This window comes from Lepidothrix coronata, unplaced genomic scaffold, assembly GCF_001604755.1.
Source record: "Lepidothrix coronata isolate B3197 unplaced genomic scaffold, Lepidothrix_coronata-1.0 Scaffold226, whole genome shotgun sequence".
NCBI lineage: Eukaryota > Metazoa > Chordata > Aves > Passeriformes > Pipridae > Lepidothrix > Lepidothrix coronata.
Genome location: NW_016690406.1, coordinates 1,123,576 through 1,148,252, shown reverse-complemented (window position 1 = coordinate 1,148,252; position 24,677 = coordinate 1,123,576). Strand labels below are relative to the sequence as shown.

Here is a 24,677-nt window from a genome sequence, read left to right as displayed (position 1 = left end):
ATATGGAAAGAAAGAAATAAAATAAAGGATCTTATGTTTAGATAAGCATCTGAGATTGGGACATCTTGAGATAAAGTTTCAGTTTTATCCTGTCCTTAGTGTTGTATGCACTGCCACACAGACAGAACATTCTAAGCAGAACAAATATATTCTGAGGCAATGCTGACAAGCATCTGATACAGTGTTTTAAAAGCTTTTGAATGCATAAAGGATAATCTTTAATAAGTATAAAAAGAAAAAGTAATTTGAATTTCCAATCTGACACAAAACATTAAGCTGCCAAGCTGAGGCATCTTAGATTAACTTAAAGGTTTTATAATTCTTCCAAAACCTAGTCAGAAGTTAAGTTCTCTATTTGAACCTAGGATCTGCAGAGAAAAAAATACAATCTGTTTCCCTAAACAACATCAAATCGAGTTCTTTGCTTGATACTATTTGCTTTTGGAATTGACAGAATAGACAGAAATAAGAGACCTTGAGTAAAAGAGTCTTTTTTATTCAAGAGATCACATAAAATTTTCCCTCTATTTATCAGAGTTTAAAGTGGACTGCATAATTTTCCTGATTTCTAACAGCAGCAAATTTATCAAAGAAAACATGTCCTAGATGGAAAGAATAGATCACATAACAAAATCAAGCAAAGTACAACTTACTACTGGGGAGGTTTCTATGAAGGCTAATGGAGTTTTAATGATTCCCGAGTCTTGAACAATCAAAAGCACTTAGCATACCATACATTTTTAAGTTATAAGGTCTTGATGCTGTGTGATCACCGAAAACAAGCTTTGAGAACATGGAGAATTTATTATTTAAATAGATAAAATATACAAAAAAATTGGTCTTTTAAATGGGATAAGGATACCTAAACTTTCTGGGATTTTAGATGATCACTAAAATCTCACAAACTTCAATGATGAAGAATCTCTGTCCTTTTGGAGGTAATTCTTAAAGTGTGTACTACATGGGTTCTAGCAACCATTTTTCAAGATATGCTGTTAATCCTAGTTAGATGTTGAGATGTATCCGACAGACCAGTGACCCTGTTCAACCAGGCAGACTTTACTGCTGTTAAATGACCACAAGCCTAAGGTGAGGTGTAGCTATTTTGTCCAGTAATGACTAGCAGAATTTGACAGTTTTGGCCCATTTTAGCCTGCTCAGGATGGAGAAGTATGTGGCAAAATTGGAAATCATACAGTCCAGTTGATACTGGATCGCTTTGAAGAAGAATCTTAGAATTGCCTTAAAATGATCATTACTAAGCCCAATACTAATTGTGCAGTGGAAAAAAAACCAAACCACAAGATGACCAACAAAAAGAGCCTCAGTATAGCATACAATTATGCTGAGTGCTAAGTCTGTGTAGCCAACAAAACTCCCTATGCATCAATTGCACTGGGGCAAAGATTCAACGGTTTCCAGCACTGTGTTCATCTGAAAAGTTTTCTTTCCTATTTAGGTAAGTCAATATAGATTGGAGATTAAATAATATCTTAGAAGAGCTGTCAAACACTATAGTTCTACCACTTACCACCATTGTCCATTTCCACTGTGACTGATTCTCCACTCATCGGGAAAAGGTTCAATGTATCTTCATATTTCCCTCGATACAGAAAAGAGTGTCCAGAAAGGCGAACAGAGACAATCTCATCATGAGTGCCAACGCTGGAAAAGTGCCACTGAACCACAGTATCTTGGCAAAATCCAAGAATTTCACTGCTGTCAGACACATAGCCATTTATTGCTAAAAGGAAAACAAAGTAAAAGTGATCTCAATATTTTCAGAGTAAGACTTTTAAAGCCTCCCGTTCTTTGATGTCAGTCCACTGAACTGGACTCACTGGAAAGAGGCTGGCACAGGGATGAAATTGCAGTAGCCTTGATGGAGATTCCACCTCTGGAAATAGTAACTCTGAGGCAACAGGGTGTTGTATTGAAGTTTAATTAACCCTTGCCTTTGCTTCAGGGTCCAGAGCAAGCCTAGTCCCTAGTGGCAAGGTGGGAGTTGGCCTCTTCTCACAGACAGCTAGTGATAGGACAAGGGGAAATGGCCTCAAGTTGCACCAGGAGAGGTTCAGGTTGGATATTCAGAAAAATTTCTTTGCTGAAAGAGTGGTTAAGCATTGGAACAGGCTCCCCAGGGAAGTGGTGGAATCATCCCTGGAAGTGTTCAAAAAACAAGTGGACGTTGCACTTTGTAGTATGGTTTAGTGGGCATGGCGGTATTAGGTCAAAGGTTGGACTTGATGATCTGGGAGGTCTTTTCCAACCTTAATAATTCTACGATATTGCATATTTCTGTACAGTGTCACCTGGCATGGTTAGAAGCTCCCTGACCCTCTAGAGAATTCCCTGATTACACATACTTCTAAATACAAGCAATCACTGAATGCTCAGATTAATATAAGCTTTCATATTATTCATCTTGATATCCCACTCACTGTGCATTACGTTTGAGTTATAGAACTTGGGATCATCCCTTTTAACACTGGCTGGGTTGCTGCAGTACTCCTCGATGTTATCCTCTAGGTACCAGCTCTTATTTTCATCGAACACAGCAAACATTGCCTGCTGCTCCCCATCTGCCTTTTTCTGAAAGACAATCAATACAGCAGTCAGATTTTATGAGCAGACACATGTATTAAGGACTCAGTCTTACAATCTTCCTTACTTACTATGGGAGAAACATAAGCTTCACCAGAGTTGTGGTAAGCATGATCCAAGGGTTGAGGAAAAGGGAGCAGGGGGTCCAAATTTTAATTTGTGGTGGAGCACTGAGCAAGCCACTTGCACTGGTTATACACAGATGGTTTAAGACTGGGCTCTCTGTAAGAGTACCAGACTTCTGACTTGGCCTGAGCATATGCTTTTGACATTTTTTTTCTCCCAAGTGATGCTGATGTCTTTGCCAAGCAACATTTTGATGAATGGCATGAGAACCACTCTCCCAGAACTCTCCCATGCTGTTTGGGTTGTTCTGGGTTAACTGATGTCTGAGATTGTCAGATGCTGTTGAGTTATATTTGTTACAGAAAGGGACCAGGTCTGATCTGAATGTCGTTAGAGTATGAAGATATAATAACAGCAGGGAAATTTATTATCAAGTCTAGAGATACACTTTCAAGTCAGGCTGACCTTTTGCTGATATGCTGCTCTTGCTAAGAAAAATATAATTCCTCTACTGCTGCGGACAGTTAGAGGACTGTTTCTTTGAGTGATTTCTTCAGGAACCTATTGGTTTAATTGTTCTCTACAGAACAATTCTCTAAGGGAAGCAAAACCAAATTCACTGTAGATCAAATACCACTATTTGAGTCAAATCTGTCTCTCAGAGGTTGCCAAACATGTTACCTGCACACCCTTCTGTGTCAGCGCTTCACTTTTGCAAATCAGCAGTGGGCCAATCAGCCCAGAGGCTATATCTCTCTCAATATTTACAGCACTATGATATAGCCTTGTAATACATTGAGCATCCTGTCGAGTGGGTTGGTCTGTTTTAGAGATTTTCCATTCGTAAGTGTACGTCTTCCCTGGTTCAACTCCTCTACTCTGGGTGCCATTGCCTAAGGAAAAACAAAGAAGAAGAACAATAATAACACAAACTGAGAGCCAGGTCTTAATATCAAGCTGCACCTTTCTAGGTGCAGTTAAGCCATTTCAAGCTGCCTTGAGATAACTGAATGAATTTTTTCTCTCTCTAAGATCATGAACAAGAACAGAAAACTAAGACACCATAAAAGGGTATTTTTCTGCTTTGCAGAAAATACCTTGGTGTCTCTATAAGGCAACACAACAGGTAAGCAGAGGCAGAGAACAGAACTGAAGTCTCCCAGTCATGCACATTCCTAGACACAGCACCTCCTTCAAAGCAACGAAACCATCCACAACAGTCAGTGAAAGGTAAAATATATTTCACAAATTTTTTACTTGTGTGGTCCAGAGGATAATCAGCTCCTTCTGCATTCTTTGAAAGTGTCACTCCATGGAAGTAAATGCTATAGGGTCGACTGGCCTTATTTTTGAATACAACCTATGTTGATAGGCAAAAATAAAAAAAAATTAGTATTCAATAAATCCTTGTCTGAATACATAACAAAGTTTCCACTATGGTAGAATGTGCCTGGTTTCAGCCCAGGAAGTGCCAGAAAGGCAAAGGGATGTAATAAATATTGTCTGATAATATAAACCCACAGTCTAAATGATGCTAGTACCCTGCTTCTAGACTTTGTAGAGCCCACTGAGTGAAGTTCAGCTGCTTACGCCTGGTCTCTGGAAGGTCTAAAAAGAACACTTGTTCTTCCGCTTACTAGGCACACACTATCTCTGGAAATATGAAGTTATTGACTACACTTCTTCGTAACCTTCAATATGGGAGAAAACAAATTTAAAACCAAATCTTGTCCCCAGTTCCAAGATCCAATGTGGATATGGAAGGAAAAGGCAAAACGTCCTGTCTATTCTTGATGAAAACAGAAGGGGGGAAAAAAGAAAGAAGGAAAAACCCAAACCCCAAAACATGATAAACCCAAATTCAGAGTCACATAGTCATGGTGGAAATTATGGAAGTTAGAGGTCACAGAAATTTGTGATGCATCATTAAGTGACAACAGAAAGACAAGTGGATGTGACAGCAGCACAAGCCTGTCAAGCAAATGCTTTGTAGTTTCATAGCATAACTTCATGAAAGAACATATGGAAATTGAGTACCATCGTCTAAAGCAGTCAGGAAAAAAAAAAATCAACATAATACAGGAGGGACTCATGAAGTTTGGCCTCACATACAAATCCCCCCAGAAGTCTATCCAAGTTTAGCTTTTTTCCCATTTTGGACCAACGTCAACATATATTTTACAAATAGTGTGAATGAAGCATGTTTATGTTGTAAAATAAAGCACAAACATGGAAAATATAGAGGGAATGCCAAAAAATGCAAGCTAAACACTGTCACTTGTGATGATACCTTTTAATAGGGCAAATATTTATAAAATTTGCTGGTTTTGACAAACAATACAAATCTAACTGGTTCTTTTGTATCTCTGCCCCAATTAAAATTATGCTATAGTATAAATAATCTCTGCATTTATGTTACTTACTTTGACTTTGTCATTAAGTTGAGCTCTGATAACAGGGCCCAAGATCCCAGTTTCCTTTGGGCGGGGATTTTCCAGACGTTTTGTGAAGGTGGCATCAGTGTATTGCCTAAAAATAGCCTTTTTATACCTTTTACCTATGAGATTTGAGAAGTTGTCCAAGTGTTGTGTTTTATAGTGTCTTAAAAATAAAGGAAAAGACAAATGATTAACAAAACTTGAATAGTAAGATCTTTTAGAATACAAAATTAGTACTCAAGCAACTGGTAGAAACTTCACTGCTTGAAAAAAAAATCCAAACCCCAAACTGACCTAACGCTCTTCACCCCAAATTCTAACCTAAATTAGGTAAGAAGAATCTTGGACCATTACTTGTGTTTCAGTATCACGTATGACCAATTAGTATCAGAGTTTACATTTAATTTAACAGGGTATACATGCAAGAAAGAAACAAACTGAAGCAGCAGATACATTTTCAAGGTAAGACAACAGAAATTACTGTTCTCCTTTTACAAAAGCATAGTTGAGCATAGAAAAAAATAAACAATTTGCTTACAGTAGCAAAGTCTCCAGGTGAAATAGGAACAGATAATCTTAATGCCAGTCAAGCACTATACAGTCAGTAGTGTTACACTGAGGTTTAAAACATTAAAATTTTTAATGCTGAGAGCAAAACTAGGATAAATACTGGGAAGTTACACAGAGTAACATGTTCATCATCACTGGCACTCCAAAAAAGGTTACTAAACAGGGATAAATTCTGTAGTTTTGAACAAAGGGGGGAAAATCAGAGCACTAAGGTGGTTAAGTAACTCTGTGACTAGCAGGAAAGATATAAAAGTTTGTTCTATACAGTCCAAGAGCAAATAAGGGAAGCAAATCATGCCAAAGGAGGAGGAATTATGTGAACTCTATATTTCTAAGAAGGTATATGAGACTATAACCCTTACAGAATAAGGAATTTGTCTTGTTCTGCTTGATCCTTAAAGGTTCTTATGAATACCAGCTAGTACAGGCTTGTAAAGACACGAATGGCACTGGGGAATTGACAGACTGCAAATTTAACCTTACAGTGCACTGGTAGCACTGAATACTAAAACATCACGTATATTACAGAATTCCTTCTGTTTATCTGAAGCTGAACAAAATAGCCCAATATGCTTACTTATTATGACTTCTACTACATCTACATTGGTGCCATGCAAAGGTCATTTATAGAGAGATACCTCTTTTTCCTGGTCCCTAAACACTTTATTGCACTGAACTTCTAAAAACTTTTAATCTCCAGAAATATTCCCTCCCTGCCTCCCTTTCTCTTCCTCTTAAGGATTATTTATTTCAGCAGAATTCATATTAAAAAGTATTTTAGAAAATAGGCTTATATGCTACTTTGGGCAATTCCTAGAGTCATATTCCTATTTTGGGCTCCCTTTGAGAGACAAAAGGAGGTGTCCACTTTTGGGCTTCTCAGCTAAGAAAGTCATTGACACTGGTGAGAGTCTAGTGGAGGGCCACCATGGTGATCAGAGAGAGAGAGGACTTGATATACAAGCAAAATCCAGATTTATTCAGTTGTGTGAAGACACAGCTAAGGGAGCATCCTATTTTTATCTTCAACTATCAAATTGAGTATTATAGAGAAAGCAGGACCATTCTCTTCTCAGAGTTGCATAGCTAAGAGATGAGACACAGTGGACACAAGGTGCAACATGAGAAAGGTTGATTAGATATAAGGAAAAACTCTTTCACTGCGAGGTTGCAAAAGTGCCAAGAAAAGCTGAGGGGTCCCTGTCCTTGGAGACAATGAAAATGCAACTGGATAAGGTCCTGTGCAACTGGATCCAACTTTGCCGTTGGATCCTCAGAGGCCCTCTCCAACCTGAATTATCCTGTGATTTCCTGTTAATATTCCATATTATGTTCACAAAGTATTACTTTACCTGTCAAGGCTGGCTGGAATGGTTGGGGCATAATCCCAAGTAACTTCTTCTGCAGCAATGAAATATTCCCAGTTTTTGACCATAAGACGTTCTTTATAGGAGAGTTGACTCCTCTTCACCTCTTTGTCCCCACAGTCTCTTACAGTGAGGTAACCATGCATTCCAGCTAATTGAGAAGAAACAGTACCACAGTGATTTCCCATTTGATGAGCTCTTACCACTCCAACTGTGTTTCTCATTCCTTTAGCTAAGGCTGCCAGTAAGCCTTTGTTCATCTGACTGCCATCTTTTTGGGCCTGAAAGCTACATTTTCCTGTTTCTCCCCCTAACCCAAACACATCTTCAGCTCTTATAAAACAGACATTTCTCTCATATTTTAAAACACTATTGCTGAAAGATACCACTTTCAGATGATAATAGCAAATATTTTCATCAGATTGAGTTGCCCTTAGCTGAAATTACTCAGTTTCTCAGGAAACAGGTGGTTCCTTACTCATTTTATAATGGTGCTTATCTGAACAGCTCACAGAAACTTAGATGCTGGAGTATTGATTCACTGTTGCTCTGTGACCTGCACACAGCACGTAAGTCTTTTAGTTCATCATGCATTTTTAATTTCAACAAAATGCCCTGTTCTCCAGTGCTTTCTTAGTGAAATTACAAAACCCCCTGAAACAGATTAACTGTAGTGTTGCAAAACAGTAGAAGCTATTTGGCACATGAACAAGAGAAGGACAATTCTACAGGTGCCTAATAAATAGATGTTCCCTTGCCTTGCAGGTGCTTTTGGACAAGAGAAGATATGAGCCACCTTCCTTCCTCAGTCACTGTCATGTTTACTGTGGTTGATGCTCCTCCCACCAGGTTAATGGTAGAAACTCGGTGATGTCTTTGCTCCATGGACTGGCCATTGATATGAATGGAGAAAATTTCTGGCTTGGAACTCATTCCTATCAAGTGCCAGCTAATGTTGTCATAAGCACAAGCCTCTAAATCTGAAAGAGACACAAGAATAGCGTTCAGAATACAGGAAAATCATTCAAGTCCCCTGTGCACACTAAGTCTGAAGTGAATCTTCACTCAAAACACTAAAAAAAAAAGAAAAAGAAATCTGACTCCTGGGATCACTGTTTGCAACAAGAGGAAGTTTCAGAAGGTTGTAAATGGAACAGATACCAAAATGTTGTATGTTAGTGAAAGATAGGTGTTTACATCTTATCTGGACGTGACAACCTGACTTACAGTGAGGTAGCACAAAAGGAGTGCCCTCTTTTGGAAAGCTGATCTGTCCTTGTTTGGGGGGTGAGAGGAGGAGCAGGGCAAGGAAAGAGAGGAACAAAGCAAGGATCCAAGCTAAAGAATGACATGGTATCTAGTGACAGTAACTACCCTAACCAATGTTTGCTTAAAAAAACACTTAAGACACCCTTTTGTATTTGCTCAATGGATGGGAGAGAGATATGAAAGTAGTTCCTTAGGAGAACAGGGGAAAAACACTAGCAATAAAATATCCCCATTACCACCTTCCTAGTCTTCTCACTTACTGGTAATTGACTTTCTACTTCCAGGAAGTTCTTCACCTAATATGTTCTATATGCTGTAAAACAAACAGTTCACTTAACCACATTACTCTCCCCCCATCAGCTGAGTAAAAAATTGAGGGAATTTAATTTCTTTTTAGAGTTAATAATCCTGTTCTTCAAGCAGAATATTTCTAAGAAGTAATCTTATTGTTCCTATCAGCAATTTGTCATGACTTCCTTCCAGCAACACAGCTTTTATTCTAGAATTTAGATGCTCACAGATACATTCTAAAAAAAGGCTGCAGCCTTTTTCTACCATTTCTCCACATTCCTATTTACATGCACGAAAAGCAAATAAAAGTAATATTCAATGTTCATCAATGCTAATTTCATTTCACACAAGCCTGAACAGTACCTGGTAATGTTCCATCAGTATAGCCATTAATTGTGTACTTGACTGATGCTGATCTTTGCCAACTCTTGTTTTCATCAAACACACCAAACATCAGTACATACTCCCTGTCAAAAAGTTTCTGTGACCCATCCTCATTTAGGCTTCCTATGAAGGAGAAACAACAGGTTTCAATTTGAAGCAGAAGTAAAGCAGTTTTCACATCCATGCAGTTGCATTCATGTATATTTAATAGCTTGTTCCCCTGTTACCATGTAATGGCAGAGTCTGATCAAAATAAGACCTTGAGAACACTCATAACATGATTTTATTTCTGAAAGTACTTTTGGGTTGGGTAACCACAAAATCAAAAGTCTGTAATATCCCAGAAGAGATAAACACCATGCAATGAATTGTGTCAGACAATTCTGGCGATGTGTTGTAGGGATTGCCTTAATGAATGGGAGTGCCAAACACCTTCTGTTCACAGTCAGGTGCTGCCCTCCCTTTTGAGACTGTGAGGCACAGAGAAGAACGATGGCAGAGTCACCAGCAGTGTGAACAGTACCTTTTCAAGAACTACACTGAGGCAATCGGCACTTTTAAAAAGCTTAAAACTCACCAAACAACATTTACATACAAAAGACTTCAACAGATACTGCTGAAATGGATCAGGTACAATAAATTGTCCAGTTGATTTTGTGATCGGGTACAATAAATTGTCCAGTTGATTTTGTGATACAGGTGCAAATTCTATCAAGAAGTAGAATTCATTCTGGACATGTCACACAGAACTGATGTTATTTTACTGATCTTTCTGTGGATTGCTCACATCAAAAACTTCCATTTGCTACTTTCAGTACATAATCTGGTCCCTCTGGACTAAAAATTTGGGAACTTGTTGATAATTCTATTTAGGAAAAGAGGCAGTGGAAGCAATTATCTTTAATACTATCCTTTTTTTATGAGACGCTACAAAGTCCTGTTTTCTTTCACAAAAGAAGGCTCAAATCAACAGAGGAATTTATTTACTTGTCATGCAAAGAACATTCAGGCAGAGCTTTAACTCAAAAGTCCAGTTCTTACAACCTTCACCACCTATGCTCCTCTTAATGTGTCCAGATGTGATGAGTTGACCGCAAGGAGCAGCCAAACACACACACAGCCACTTCAATGCCTTCCCATCCTCAATAGGACAGGAGAGAAAACAGGAAGAACAAAAATTAGTAAACTCATGGGTCAATAAAGATAGTTCAAAGGTGAAGGAAAGATGGACAAAAAACAAGCAACACAGAAGAAATCACTCATTATCTCCCACAAGCTGACCGACGTCCAGCCAGTCTCTCAGGAACAGCCACCCTGGAAGTCAACAAGTCAACACGCCCCCATTCTCCCCACATTGCTGCTTCTTCCTCCACCTCCGTTTTTTATTGCATAATGATGTTGTATGGTAGAAAATATCCTTTTGGCCTATTTGGTTCACCTGTCCAGATGGGTCCCCTCTCAACCTCTTGTCCACCCCCAGCCAACTAACTGGGGAGGTCTGAGCAGGAAAAAGAGAAAGCCTTGACATGACACTGTGCAAGCTCTGCTCAGTAATAGCTCTAGCATGGGTGGGTATATTATCAATGCTATTTAGCCACAAATCCAAAACACAGCACCATATTTGCTGCTGTGAAGAAAATTACCTCCATACCAGGCAGAACAAACACACAGATATATTGCACACCTGCCATATACAGGGCCCAGCTAAAGCAACTGTGTTCAGAAATCTTAAAAATGTGCATAGTCAGCTGTTTGTCTTTGCTCTAGCTAGAAACATATGGTCAAATTGGCTTTAAGGTACTGGTCACCCAAACATATTCAAATTCATATCCAGCAGAAGCCCACAATATATGCATGAATTCGAGAAGCCTGAAAAGGAAATAATTTCAAAGTAATTGTCCAGATTAGCTCCACCAGAATACCATGAAATGCATATAATCACAGAAACACAGAGAAAGAAAGGAAACCCTAAGAAATTAGGAAAATAACAAGTCCTAGATAATACTAAAAGCACCAATTCTCCAAAAAAACCCCAAAAAACAAACCAGAAGGAAGATAATTAATAGTAATGCCACTCCTTTAAGGTGATATAATGGGTATCTATCAGTCAAGAGAGTGTTCTTGTGTAACCCCACACCAAACTAACTTTATGTTTACTTTCAGGAAAACTTTGAGGTCCAAGTCCATGCAGTCTACAGTCTATACAAAATTTTTGACTCAAACTGCAGGAAGAGGATCGAGCCAAATAACTCACAGTGCTTTCACTATAACAAGGATATACAACTTGGAAAAACTTATAATTTAAGGGACCAGCAAGAAGTTTAAGTAGCTTACAGGATGGCGTACTGTTTCAAATGTCCCTCAAACCAGTGGTATGTATCTAGCAGCTATTTACAAATCCTACAAGATACCAGATTAGTGGAGATGGAATTCAATGGTTCAGACTGCTAAAATCTAAAGTCTCTGGTTGCATGCAAAACCAATTTTAAGACTTATAATCTGTTCAAATTTGTCCATATTTTCAAATGACTAGCAAAAGACATATTGCTCTGCAATTTTAAGCTCTTACAGAAGAGAGAATGCTCCAGGCTCTTGATCAGATAGCCTTTAAAAGACATGGGTAAAACTATTATTTCTTGCCTTATTCTCTGAAGTGGCTGAATCATTTTGAATGAAGTTTTAAAAAGTATATATTCTAAGACAGGCAATTTGAGGTCATATATTTAGCAGTTAAGCAACTGAAAATGCAATCAATACAGGCAAATGTATCTATTTAATAATGCTCTCTGCACATCCTATAATTATAGGATGCATGAAAGCTGGCATTTAAAAACTTTAATATCTAAAAGAATGATGTTAAAACCCATTTATTTTATACTGAATGTAAAAATGTGAAAAAGAAAATAATGTATCTTCCCTCAATATCATACAGCCTTAACTTTGTTAAGAAATGAAACTGTATTACCTCATGGTAGTCTTAAAGCATTTTATTACCTTTCTTACAGATAAGCAGTGCTCCAATCAAACCAGAGTTAAAATCCATTGTCATGTCCACATGAGAATAATAAGCATAAGTAAGACAAGGAAGGTCAGCTTCTCTTGGACCAACTTCTTCTGATATATCCCACACATATGTATAGACCTGGCCTGGAAGTACAGCATCATCTCGTTTTTCTGCAGATGATGTTCTGTCATCATACAGGGAGCCTGCCAAGAAAAGAGTCAGTAGGGTGGCATGAAGACAAAGAGCAATTAAAACAGCTTGAATATCCTCCTACAATCAGTTCCAAAAGCTTTGTGTCTTGCCTATATGATACTTCAGCTTCAAACAGATAACTCATGATTCCACTCACACTGGGGAGAGTAGCATGGGGAGAGTAGCTACCCCACCATCCTGATGGATAAAAGATTTCCTGGAACTGTCACCACTGTCAAAAGGCTGGGCTCTTCATTAGTCTGACTAGGCTTAGGATGGCATGAAGCTTCAGCCTCTGCCCACTGATGCTCTGCAGAGGAATGCTGCTCACTTTGTCACCTTCCTAACTGTCATAAAGCCACTGTGTGGGCTGGCATTGCCTTGCTGCCTTAGGCCTTTTGTACACTGCATTTCCAGATAATGAGCATTAATGGATCATATCTGTTCCTGCCATATCCAACAGATTTGCAATATGACAAAGGGGAGCCAGAGAATCAAAATCCTAGGTGCAAGAGGCACATTAATAAGTCAAACTCAACCACCTATCACTTCCCATGAGATGTTCTGTTCAACTCTATGAGATGGGGTTGCAAAACTCTTTTTGTACCCACACAGCGAACAAAGCCTTGAATAAACTTGAAAACTGCAGGTCAGAGCTCTGCCTCAGTACTCAGGGCAGGGCAATCCAAGAAGCACGAGCAATCAAACTCACTTTGTGCTGGTGCAGACATTTTACTGTTAATTTTGTCATAGTTTATGATCTCTTTTTGCTCGTCTCATGAGGGTTCCAGGAGCAAAACACCACAAAGCTGAGCATTAATGCTGAGTATCACAGCAGCATGATCAGCATTGTTAAATGCCTTTACCAATAATGCCTCGATGTATGCTATTGAAAGGGATTTGGAAAAGGTTTTAACACCTGTATTTAAGAGTTTACATGTCCTGAAATAAAATATTTTGCAATTACATGGGAGTGCACCAGATGACCTCCAGAAGTACCTTCCAACCTTAACCACTCTGCGATTCTGTGGAACAGTGTCAGGACACAGGCAGCTGGTCAGGAGACTGCACATGTCAGGTGATACTAATATTCCTAGACACTAATATTCCTGGACAGTGTATTATTAGATTCTAATAATACACTGATGAACAAGAAAGGAGCTAACAATGGATGTGACGTTTCAATCCAGGATCAACACATATTTGTGCTACATGTATCCTCAAACATCCGTCTGGACCTCTCTCAATATTTCATGCAGTACTTTACAAGTAAATGAACAAAACACAGTTTTTACAGCATTTACCTTCTTCATGTTTGCTGTAAACTAGGCCTTGGGGATGAATACTGACTGGTTTGTCAGCCATATTTTTAAGGTGAACTACTAGAGTATCTCCCACTTCAGCACGCAGAGTTGGTCCCAGAAGTCCTGTAGTTATTTAAGACAGAGGAAAATATGAGCAAAGCAGTATGGTTAGTGTAACAAAGAATTCTCTCCCCCATTAAGAAATATCAGCTCACAAAGTATAAGTTGCGAAATTGATACAAAGAATGTAATATCACTGCAATGAAGATTTACCCGTAAAAAGGCATATGGGGATTTAAATCCTGCAGCTCTTTGCCAGGAATGTTATAAATTGTATATCTTGTATCTTGCAGTTAAAAATCACAGGAAATAATAGACTGGGGGGAGGAGGGAAGTTATTTCCAGATACAAAAAAATTATCAAAAGATTCATGTGGAGGTTCATTAGAAATTTATAGCTATTCTTCATATACAATTTAATTAAACAGTTTTAGGAAGACAGACATTTTACAGTTTAAGACTTTAGAGAAAGGCATTCAAGCACATTTCTCTGAGTAGCACTCTCAATGCCAGAAGTCACAGAACAAAAAGATCTTTCCATCCCAAAATGTTATCCAAATAAATAATCAGATCCATGTTGCAAATTTCTTGAGGCATTTCCTGCAAAAGGTTTCAAGAGGAGCTTTTATCCCTACTCCCCATGTTGCAAAAATAAGCAATGGATGAAACTGCTATGACAACTTTTGGCTTATTAGGCTCTTTTCTTGTAAATTATTTTGTAAATTAGAAAGAAGCAGATTTGGAAAACACGGGAGAACAAACAAAACTGAAAGGAATCAGATCATAGACTACGTCTTTCAGGGCAACTTGTCATAATTTCATATCAGCAACCTCACACACATTTACTTTGAAATCTAAATCTGAACATACAACATCTGAAATTATTTTTTCTATTAATATGAAACCCAGACAGACTACATAAGCATTCTGCCTAAGTACCAGAACACAAGTACCACACTTATGTATGGCATGAGTATGAGAACTTGCTTCCATCCACTTAAAGCATCTGCAAGCAGTAACACACAAAGGCAAGGGGACATCTTTCACACTCATCCTTAGAGTTTTTCCTTTTCACTGATCTATCAGAAACATACTTAGCCTCAGGCCTTGGGCTCTTTCCCTGTGAATTTACAGTGACACCATTGTGACAGTGCCATACAAATCTAAATGCATATGGAAAGACTCATCAGATGCTGAAAACAAAGGGAGCAACTTTGTACACTGCAATTAATTTGCAGACAGTCACAGCCTCTGAGAGTCCAGCCTCTCTGTGGCCTTTGAAAGCCTCATGCACTGTGGAGACCTCATCCTCTGTGATTATTTGGTTTATGTGCAAACAATGGATACAGAAATACAACCTTGCTTAGCTTGTCACTGGATTTAAAACAAGCAACAAACAAAAATACTCAGAACATTTCCTTCCTGTTTACCTGCAAATGTATTTGCTGGTTTTTCTTTTTTAAAATCCCCTTCATATTCTCTGTAAGAAATTTTCTTAAACACAGGATGTGGGTGTTCCAATCTGAAACCAAAAGAGTTACAAAAAAAAAACTTTGAAAGGACAAAGATTCTAAGAGATGCCATTGCTGCTTAATGGATATTCTCAGAAAATGAAGCCTGGAATTACATTTAATCACTTGCACATTTTGCTGAAGGCAAATCACACAGTCTAACTCTTTGTAGTGTCTTCTTCCTTCTTACTCTATTGAAACTATGATGTTCCTGAGCTAGATCATTTCATATGGGACATTCAATTACAGTACTTAGTACAGTTCACCCCTGATTTTGCTGGTGGTTTCTGTAGGTCTTCTTGATTCTGGGATGAAGATGTCTTTGTTTTGTCCAAGACACAGATGAAGATGTCTCGACCATGCTTAAACTAGAAAGCATCTGACAAAAGACAGTGAAAGAAACCTGACTTTCTTTTTACTCAGCCCCATGCTTGAACTTCAAGACTCACCAGAAGGATTCTACAACAGCATTAATAGAAAGCTCCTGTCACAGCAATGACCTTGGAGGCAAGCACAAAATTCTCCTCTGACAACAATTAAGGATCTCACAGCAAGTTAGAAAATGAGAAACGCTGCAAGTGTCCTTAGTCTTCTTACATAAATAATTTGGCACCCAGTAGACCACACAATGTTTTCTTAGAAAATATTTAAGCAAACAGAAGGAAACCAGCACACCAAACTTTTGTAATGGAAATAATGATGAGAAGAGGGCTGGAGGGATAACAGCCTTTCACATTTATTGGTTGATTTATTTTAGTATGTATGATGACTGAATCCAACAGTAATTCCACTTGCTTTCTTTGCAATGCCCTTTCAGTCACATTTGACAGTAGGGAGCTGATGGTCTGCTCAAGCATGGAGAGGCTGAGCAGAGATATCACAGGGAGTTCACTTCAGTGACATCCAGGGTCCATAAGGGGGAGATCTCTTTTTGAGAGATCTTCTGTAAATTCCTCTGTGACACTCACTCGCAATAGCAGAATCAGGCAGAAGCAGGTCGTGTTTCAATCCATTCCCCACTTGTTAGTCACTGATAAAACTTTGTTTAACTGTTTAAAGAGAAGGACCTGATCCATAACCTACATTGACAAGTGCTGCCCTAACGTGGCAATATTCAAAAGGATATGCATGTAAGACCAAGGGGTGAAAGAGGAAATTTATCAGTGCTAATTGTACAGCTAGAAGGAACAAAATACATAGCTCACTAACACTTCAGAAATCTCAGACCGCAGGCATAGTTACATAACTTTTAGGAACTGCAGCAGCAACACTGCATGCACAGAATAATACATTTTCACTTTGCTCTTAAGTGCCTTATAAATATCACTTGTACATAGTAACAAACCTCTACGAAGGTAAGACCAACACTCAGAGAAGTTAGGTATCCTTTTCTAGTCTGTATGATCAGAAAATTAAGAAAATAGTTCAGGAAGAATCCATTTTCTTTTCAGCCTCTCTTCAGTTATTTAGAACTAAAAGCAGCAAAGTATCAGATTCTTACCACTGTATTTAGACATTCAGTTTGTACTGAAACTAGCACAAGTTACAAATCCCAATGCCTTTGGAATCCAAGCCATTAGCTTTTTCTCAGTGAGTATCTTTGTATTGGATTTTCTGGGGGGACGTTGCTGGGGGCTTTTTTGTTTGTTTGTTTGCTTTGGTTTTAAGTTAAATTTCTATAAGCTCTACAAAATTCATTGGTCATTTGGGATGGGACTTGCTCTAAGTATTTATGACAGATAACTCAATAGGCTTTGTGTATGAAATATTCCTGAGCTATCCCAGAGTACTTCAACTGAGGTTTGAGACAGTCTTGTGAGTCTGTACTGCATGAAACAGTCTATCCACAACGTGACATTTAACGAAACAGCAGTTGATGCTTATGTTGATGCACCCAGTGCAGAAGGGAATGAAGTTCTAACTAGTAAGTTCACATGCCCAGGTCAATACTTAAAAGATATTTGGCTTCATGTTCCTACATTTAAATCCCATTTTCTTCTGTCTTGCCAGTTTGACATTATGCTTATACCAGCTGTATTTAATTTCCAAGTGGGGTTTTAGAAATCACAGAAACTTTGTTTTAATTAAGTCTTGAGAAAAAGAACAGTTACAAAGTCACAGTCTGAACTGGAAATATCTTTTCCATATTATCCCGAAACGCAATACATGTTTAGAAGAAAATAAATTACAAACTCAAAAAATAAGGAAAACAAGTAATTCACCAATATGTATAAAAAAGCAGCAGCATCCAAATATACTTTCAATGTAGGAGAACAAGTAATTTTAAATTAATTTTAATATTTAATTTTTAGTAATTTTTTTGCCTAAATTAAGCAGAATTCTAAATTACATCCACATTCTGTACTCTGTAGCATTGTACTTGCAGTGTTTATAATCCTAAGGATAATAGTAGTAAAACAAATAACATATTTTATATGCTTGATTGGTGTATGCAGGTAGGCTGGCCATTCTGCAATGCCCTCTGAAAAAAATGAAATTAGTAGTTTCACTTAACAAAGTATAGCAATGCTTGATCCTTTACTCAGCAGAACTCAGGACGTACATTTCACAAAACTACTGAACAACTCAGAAACAACATAGCTAGTTCCAAAGTTCATCAGGCTTTGATTTAAGTGAAAGTGACAGTATCCAAACTGGAACATATTTATTCCTTCAGCAAATTCTAAAACATGATAATTTTTGAAATCTTACAAACCATGGCTCAACTTAACATTGCTCAAAATCCATATATCTAAAATAAATACCTTAGACAACCATGAACAACAAGCATTGACCTACACAGAAGATGACAAAAGCAAGACCTGGAACATATTTAACAAAAGCACTCTGAAAATATAAAAATAATTCTATCCACTAATGAAGCAAATAAAAAGGAGCTTTTAATACTTCACTGGCTCTAGTTCAGATCATGCTGTTTAAAGTAAACCAAGCTCCTCTGAATTCAACAGGCTCTAAAGTCCTCCTGGGCTCTAGAATTCCACAGGAGACGGGAGACACAAACCACTTTTCAGTCACAAGGGAGGACTAGTTTTATCCTTCTTATTCTGTACTTTGTTACCTGGACTTTTCCTCAGATTCCAGTTTGTAGGTCCAGCTAGTGATCTGAGCAGCTATATAGTGCTCCCTGACCTTCACAGCTCCCGCCACACGTTTCTCTGAGTCTGGCCACCACGAACCCAGCACAAGCAAGAGAAACAGACCCATGCAGTGCAGTGTCATGGTACAGATGCCTGTTGATGCTGCTCTGGAGGACAAGGCAGAAACTGCTGCTTTTATTGCTGTTGCTGCTTCTAACTTCCCCTCAGAAATGAAATAATTATGATGCAAGAGGGTAACAGCATTTGCTACGCTCAGGTCATTGCTCTTCACCTCCTCCTCCCCTTACTGACAGGGATCCAACAGAGATAAAAAACTGTTTAAACTACCTTCCTTCCCCTCCTCCACATCACCTTCAGCAAGGGACAAGCACCAAGGAGGAGCAGCCAAAGCCCCACTACAGACCGTGGTTGGGTCACTGTGTACTGAAGCAGCAGGATATCAGAGGCAGAAGACAATTATTTGGATTACTTCAATTACAGGATGTTTGACTTGCATGGTTAGGAAGAAGGGGGGGGCATATTTTCTGTCTTCCCAGAAAACAGAAACCCAGCACATGGCTGGCACTGATGGAAATTTCCCAGGTAGATGCTACGCTTCCTAAGAAATAATTCCCAGTTTAAAAGCAAAATGCTGAGGCATTAGGTGTGGGAACTAGAAGTGGGTGCAGAGCTAAATCTAGTTCACGTCACCATGTACTGCGTACTCATAGTAGTAAGACAATAACCTTTCCAAACATGTTGTCAGCTTCAGTCTGGTTCCCACTACACTCCCAAATACCTCAGGTAATGGGTAACGAATGGGCTTCTCAGTGGCAGCTAACAGGTCAGCCTGGAGACTTTTCATCTAGTCTTGACTACGGTCTGTTGACATTTATCTAATGAGAAATCATTAGGAAAATACCTTTCGATAAGCTCATCACTGATGTCACAAAAAATGTTTCCCTGCTTTTGCCAGTGCTGAGAAGTTTGTCAAAACAAGAAAATTGTTGATCATGTTTCCTGCATGCTCAATTACTCAAAAAAATAAAAATCCCTATCTATATTTTTCATGGACAGAAGATGAAAACAACTTTTTCAATAATGTTTTGCTAATGTTTTCATGAAAAAATTACCTAAACCCTCAAATCAAAATAATTCTACTCCAGAACTAGACAAAAAGGACAACATTTTCTCAGAGTACTTCTAAAGAAAACCTGACCAGTTCTTGATATATTGTTTAAAAGCAGAATGGCCTAACTAGCAGCTTGGTTAATTCTATCCAAACTGTATGATACCATATGGCCTTAGAAGAAATATGGAAGATGGTTGGGAAAAAAAAAATGATGAAGACAAATAGCTAAATGCTCCCTACCAAACTTCAGGGTCATTTCATACTTAACCTGAAAGCAATTATGATCACTTAGACAGCATAAGACTACAGACATGGTGGTATATTTTTCACTTTAAGCAATTCTTCCTGTGATTCTGTTTAATGAACTGTTTGCATTTGAAATTTCCACTATAAGTAGATGTCTAATAATTCTTCCCTGTAATAAAAAGCTAAAATATTGCAGGTTAGAAATTAATACCCAGAATATCTGTTTAATCCCCCTTGCTTTGTGTCTGTGAGTTGGGCATCATTAAAGCTGACATCAATTTGTTATTTCTCTTTTATCAATTTTTATGAATTTTGGAGTTGTATTTTTAAATTTCTTAGTCCATGAATAATGCAGTACCAATCTAAAGGTAAAAGTAATTACTTTTTTATGGGTGACTGATAATACTGACAGTTTTAAAGAACAGTATAAAATTAGATTAGATATACTTTCCATTAAGCTACATTGATTACCATGTATTACCCTTTTTTAACGCTTTAAGAACAAGCAGTCCAACAATGGCTACTTCCTTATTTTCTCCTCTTTCTATGCTCCTAGTATCAATATGAAATTGAGCTGATTGAAATCATCTGGTTCAGTCTTGTTTGGTTTTTTTTCTTTTATTTAAGCTACTATATCACATTGTCTCTAGGCTTTAGGAAGTTTCATAGTGTTCTGAAAATCATTATTAATAATCCAAAGACTTTGTTCCCTTCCACCTGACCACTAATTTCTAATATCTGCAATTATATCCTCTTGTCTGATGTGGTGAAAGTCTAATACATACATATAATTTTTTTAGTTAGCATTGGTTACCTGCAAGCTAATACTATTAGTCACAGGACAAGTGACTACAGAAGATGTTAGTCAGGCTGAAGTCTCCCAAGATAATGCAATTTTATTGGCTACTCATATATTTAGCTGTTATCTTTTTTTCTACTTCACGACATTGCACATGTTGCAAACTTCATATTTCATCCTCACTGCCTACCCACATGTTCAAATGTAAATTACATTTCACCAGCAACATCAAAAGATCATGTCATCAAAAGCCATGCCCAGAGGAGTGTGGGTCTAGTCCAGGCTGGCAAGACAATCTCTGCAGCTCAATGAGCAATGCTGTTCCCAAAACAAAGCAGTACCTTTGGGATGTACAGAAATGCCAAATGAAAACAAAGCATGGAAAGAGAAGCGTAAGCAATACCTTTTAACACTAAAAGTGGGTCTGCATCTTCTAACTGGGTGAGATTACTGCCTGTCCTGACACCTAGTAATTATAAACTTGATTCTTGTTATGCTACATGTGAAAACATACTAGAAGAGGATGCTCCCAGTCCTGCTCTAAAGCTGACCTGTAAAATTAACTGGCATTGCCAGTTTTTCACCCAGAACATCCTAGGTTGAGCCTGAGCAATTAAGAACAGATCTTTCCAAAGAGTGGAAGACTAGTGATATGCAACTTTCTGCAAATTATACATTATGACCCACGACAAACTTGGATCTACTACATCACAAACACTGTCCTAAGTGCCAGTGGGCACTCATATCCTGATGGCTGCCATCAGTTTTCACAATTGTATTACAGTGATGAGGAGGGAGATGGAGATCATATAGAGAGGGAAGAAAAGGTTGTAAAACAATTCTGGAATTGGTTGCTAATAATGCCCCAGCAGAGACCTATCTCTCTATCTCTCATCCAAACACACGAATCAATGCGCAGTGGTCCAGCGAGCGCACTTTGTTTAGTGCAGAGTGGACGGATTTCATGGGCAAACAAGGAGTTAATTATTGATCAGCAGTGAACACATGCTTCTGAAGTAGGTAAAAGACAGAGGGGGCACTTACCAAATCTTCCAGGCAGAACTGGGAACAGAAACCATCTTCACTTCTGCAAGTAGGCCCTAAAGCCAAGAAAGGTTAATCTGTGAAATAGCTCATTTTAGAAGTTTAAAGTAGGTGTGCCACACCAAAAACCACATGAGCAGGCAAAAAGAAAAGATGGCAGAGAAAGTTCGGCTTTCTTTCAGATAGCAATTTCTACAAAAGGAAGATGCGTGTGTGTTTTGGTGACAGCCCTCACAAGAACACATTCTGTTAAGGGAAGGCAGGCTGTGTGACTTCTGTGTTCATAAACACACTAGAAGGTAGTAAGAACTCAGAAGGGTGTTTCATATTTCCCTGGCACTACAGGGTTCGAGAAGACAGATAATCATGTTGATTTAAACCTAAATACATTCACAAGTTTTAAACCTGTATTTTTCCCTAGGAGAAAAGCACGTGTCCTTTGTTAGAACTGAGTGTTTCTCCAGTCAATGTTTGCCAAAACCAATTATTTAGCAGGACTCAAAACTATTTGCATAGAAATGCTGAATTCAATGCAGTTTCAGAGAAAAAGAAATATGTTTATTTTCTAAGTACTATAAAATGTAAATTCAGTGCTTTAACAAATTTGTCTAAGACCATTGACTCATGGTCTGAAAAAAAAAATCCTTTTAATGGAACAAAAAGAGAAGAGGATACACTAGCTTCCTGTCTTCAAAAACTGCATTAATGATTTGTTGTTCAAAATTTTGGACTGACTCAAACAAAATATTTTTTTTTTCCCTCTGTGTGTTTAATTTTCATCAGAAAATTTCCAGTTTGGCTCGAGAAAGAATTTTGCTCCTACTCAATGTTTGTGTTCTCTCTGTTCCAGTTTGTCTTCTTTACTAAGAGATTTCTGTATTTGCCCAGGCTTACAACTGATATGCAACACGGGAGCAGCTGCCTTCATGCTAAGTCAGCCTAGCAGCATATTCAACTTGGATTTCTTTCTGTAGAGAATAACAACAGTAAGAGTATCAGTGCAACAGGTTGCAACTAGGAAGATTTGCATCTTTTTATCATAAAACCTTGCTGCAAATGAAACTGGATTATCAAAACCAAAAAGAGAGCCTCTTATCAAGTTGTATACATACCTACTTCCAACAATAGGTACGATATTCTGAACTAATTAAATTTTTCTTCTTTCATATAGTTGAATTTTCCACATCCAGGTTTGGTTTGTTTTTTTTTTTTCAAATAGTAGACTTCGAACACTTCTAAGAAGTTAGTAGCAGAGAAAGTTATTTTCCAATAGAAAAGCAGATAGGTGTGTTTCTTTCTGAAACATGAAATCAGTAAGCTTTTAGCATAAGACAGTAAATTGTATCTGTCCCTACAGACTTCAGCACACAGACAAATTCAGGGCAGTCTAGTTCTCCAGCAGTGGCTCAGGCTGTTTGATAAACAAGCTGGTTAAACAAGCTCCATTTTCCCATATGTAAAAATGCAGCCACAGAAGGACAAAGTTGAAATTACCCTGTTTGTTTAAACAGTATTTCCACCCTCCATTATTTATAGCTTAGATTTCGATTAGACTTTTAGAAGACTAAATACAGGACTGAACTTCCCACATATTGCTTGGAATTTACCGCTTTGGTTTTTATCATGAGCAAGTATTTTTTGGTATTTTAAAAGCATTTTATGTAAATTGAGGACTAGGTATCTGAAGTTTGACCATAGAGCTTGTGATGTTTATTATTTTACAATTCTGTGAGGTTATCCCATTTGCACCACAACCCATTCCTGGTGCATAACTTTCAGATTCAGTACAATCAAAATTTCACCCACATCTTTGCTGCATGCAGCACCTGTAAAGGGGAATGTACTCCAAGTTCAAGATCAAGAGATAGAGATCTAGAAGGCAAATAGAACCACAAGAGCTGCAAGAAGTGCAGTAGGAAAGTGGACTGCAGCACAGCAGAACTTCTCAAAAGCTATTCTGATGCAGAGACAAAATTCAGACCATTAATGACCATGTAGGATTTGACAGAAGCTATAACTGAGGTTTACTAGGTTTGCATATGTTTATAGCAGTTCCTACAGCAGCAATATTCAGTTCTATCAGGAATTTTAAGTATTAGTCCCAAAAGAAGAGGAGGACTAAGGTACAGTACAATTGCTGCAAGTGTACCCAGGTCAAATTTGCTTGCTCAGGTACAGCTGCTTTGATATGCAGCCAAGCAGAGCACCACATATGAGTCACCAAGCTTTGGGTTTTGTAACAACAGACATTTCTGTGCTAAGAATGCTGTCAGGCATTAAATATCATGGTGCTGATGGAAGCCATTGGTTAGTTCTCTTCAGTTCTGCTGCACCTCTGTTGTTCTGCTTGGGTCAGAGAAAAAGGCCTTCATTGGTTTATACTTTTTCTTAAAAGAAAAATAAAAAAAATCACACCACTTACTTCCATCAACAGCCCAACAAGGAAGAATGTGATATTTGACAACTTACTGGAGATTGGTGAAACTAATTCACGTTCCTAAAGATGAACAGACACCTTTTAGGAGAAGGATGTTTCAAAAGATTCTGACGCAGCAGAGGAAAAAAATATACATCATCATTATTAGTTATTTTAAGTCCTACTCCCTCTCTTTGCTCCCCTCCAAACTCCCCTCTTTATTGGGTGGAGGACAGCTACTTCCTTTGTTACCAGAAAGCCCAAAACATCTTTGACATTAGTCTGATAGGAAAAATCCTATGGCATGACTCAGTGGGTGTGGTTAAGTTTTAACAGGTTTCAGCTCACTTACATAGATATTGCCCAAGATATAGTCCAAAAAAGAGGAAGTGAAGATAGATATCAAAAGAGGAAAGCCAGTTTAAGCATAGAATGCAGAACTGATTACAGGCTCTCATGTAAGTAAGAGCATGGTACAGAGGGCAGCCAAAACAGGGACCAGTTGTGCCAGGGCAGGGACCAAACTTCCTACCCACAACAGCAAATTCAGTCCACTGCAGACACCTAACTTCTGATTACCTTGCAGAACACAAGGTGGATGTTTGGGAGACAAAGATGCTGTCCTAAAAGCCAGTTTAAGTGAACCTAACGAGTATAAATATATACACATACGTACAGTGAAAGATGATGGTCCTAATCCTCCCATTTTCATTAATAAAAGCCTTAACATTTTATAGTGCAGAAAGTGGCTGCTGAAGCCTGGATGCATCTGCAATATCTGAATTCATAAATAACTCAGTTTATGTTTACTCCAAAGAGGAAACCATGCTATTAGACTAGCAATTAGTGCCGGTGAGGCACAGAAATAATCAAGATTGAACCT

At 38.2% G+C, this 24,677-nt stretch overlaps 1 protein-coding gene across 1 annotated transcript in view; it reads right to left on the bottom strand.

The window, feature by feature from the left end:
* The window catches only part of F5 (coagulation factor V), a 34,833-nt gene extending 16,435 nt beyond the window's left edge, over positions 1 to 18,398 (bottom strand). The window contains exons 1-12 of the mRNA XM_017834022.1: positions 18,139 to 18,398; positions 14,979 to 15,070; positions 13,490 to 13,612; positions 11,984 to 12,196; positions 8,969 to 9,112; positions 7,804 to 8,025; positions 7,031 to 7,196; positions 5,094 to 5,271; positions 3,928 to 4,030; positions 3,352 to 3,563; positions 2,442 to 2,592; positions 1,532 to 1,744 (exon numbers count right to left, since the gene is read on the bottom strand). Of these exons, the coding sequence (XP_017689511.1) occupies positions 1,532 to 1,744; positions 2,442 to 2,592; positions 3,352 to 3,563; positions 3,928 to 4,030; positions 5,094 to 5,271; positions 7,031 to 7,196; positions 7,804 to 8,025; positions 8,969 to 9,112; positions 11,984 to 12,196; positions 13,490 to 13,612; positions 14,979 to 15,070; positions 18,139 to 18,299 (1,978 nt within the window). The 5' untranslated portion in view covers positions 18,300 to 18,398. The remainder of the gene's footprint in view (positions 1 to 1,531; positions 1,745 to 2,441; positions 2,593 to 3,351; positions 3,564 to 3,927; positions 4,031 to 5,093; positions 5,272 to 7,030; positions 7,197 to 7,803; positions 8,026 to 8,968; positions 9,113 to 11,983; positions 12,197 to 13,489; positions 13,613 to 14,978; positions 15,071 to 18,138) is intronic.
* Positions 18,399 to 24,677: the final 6,279 nt, after the last annotated feature.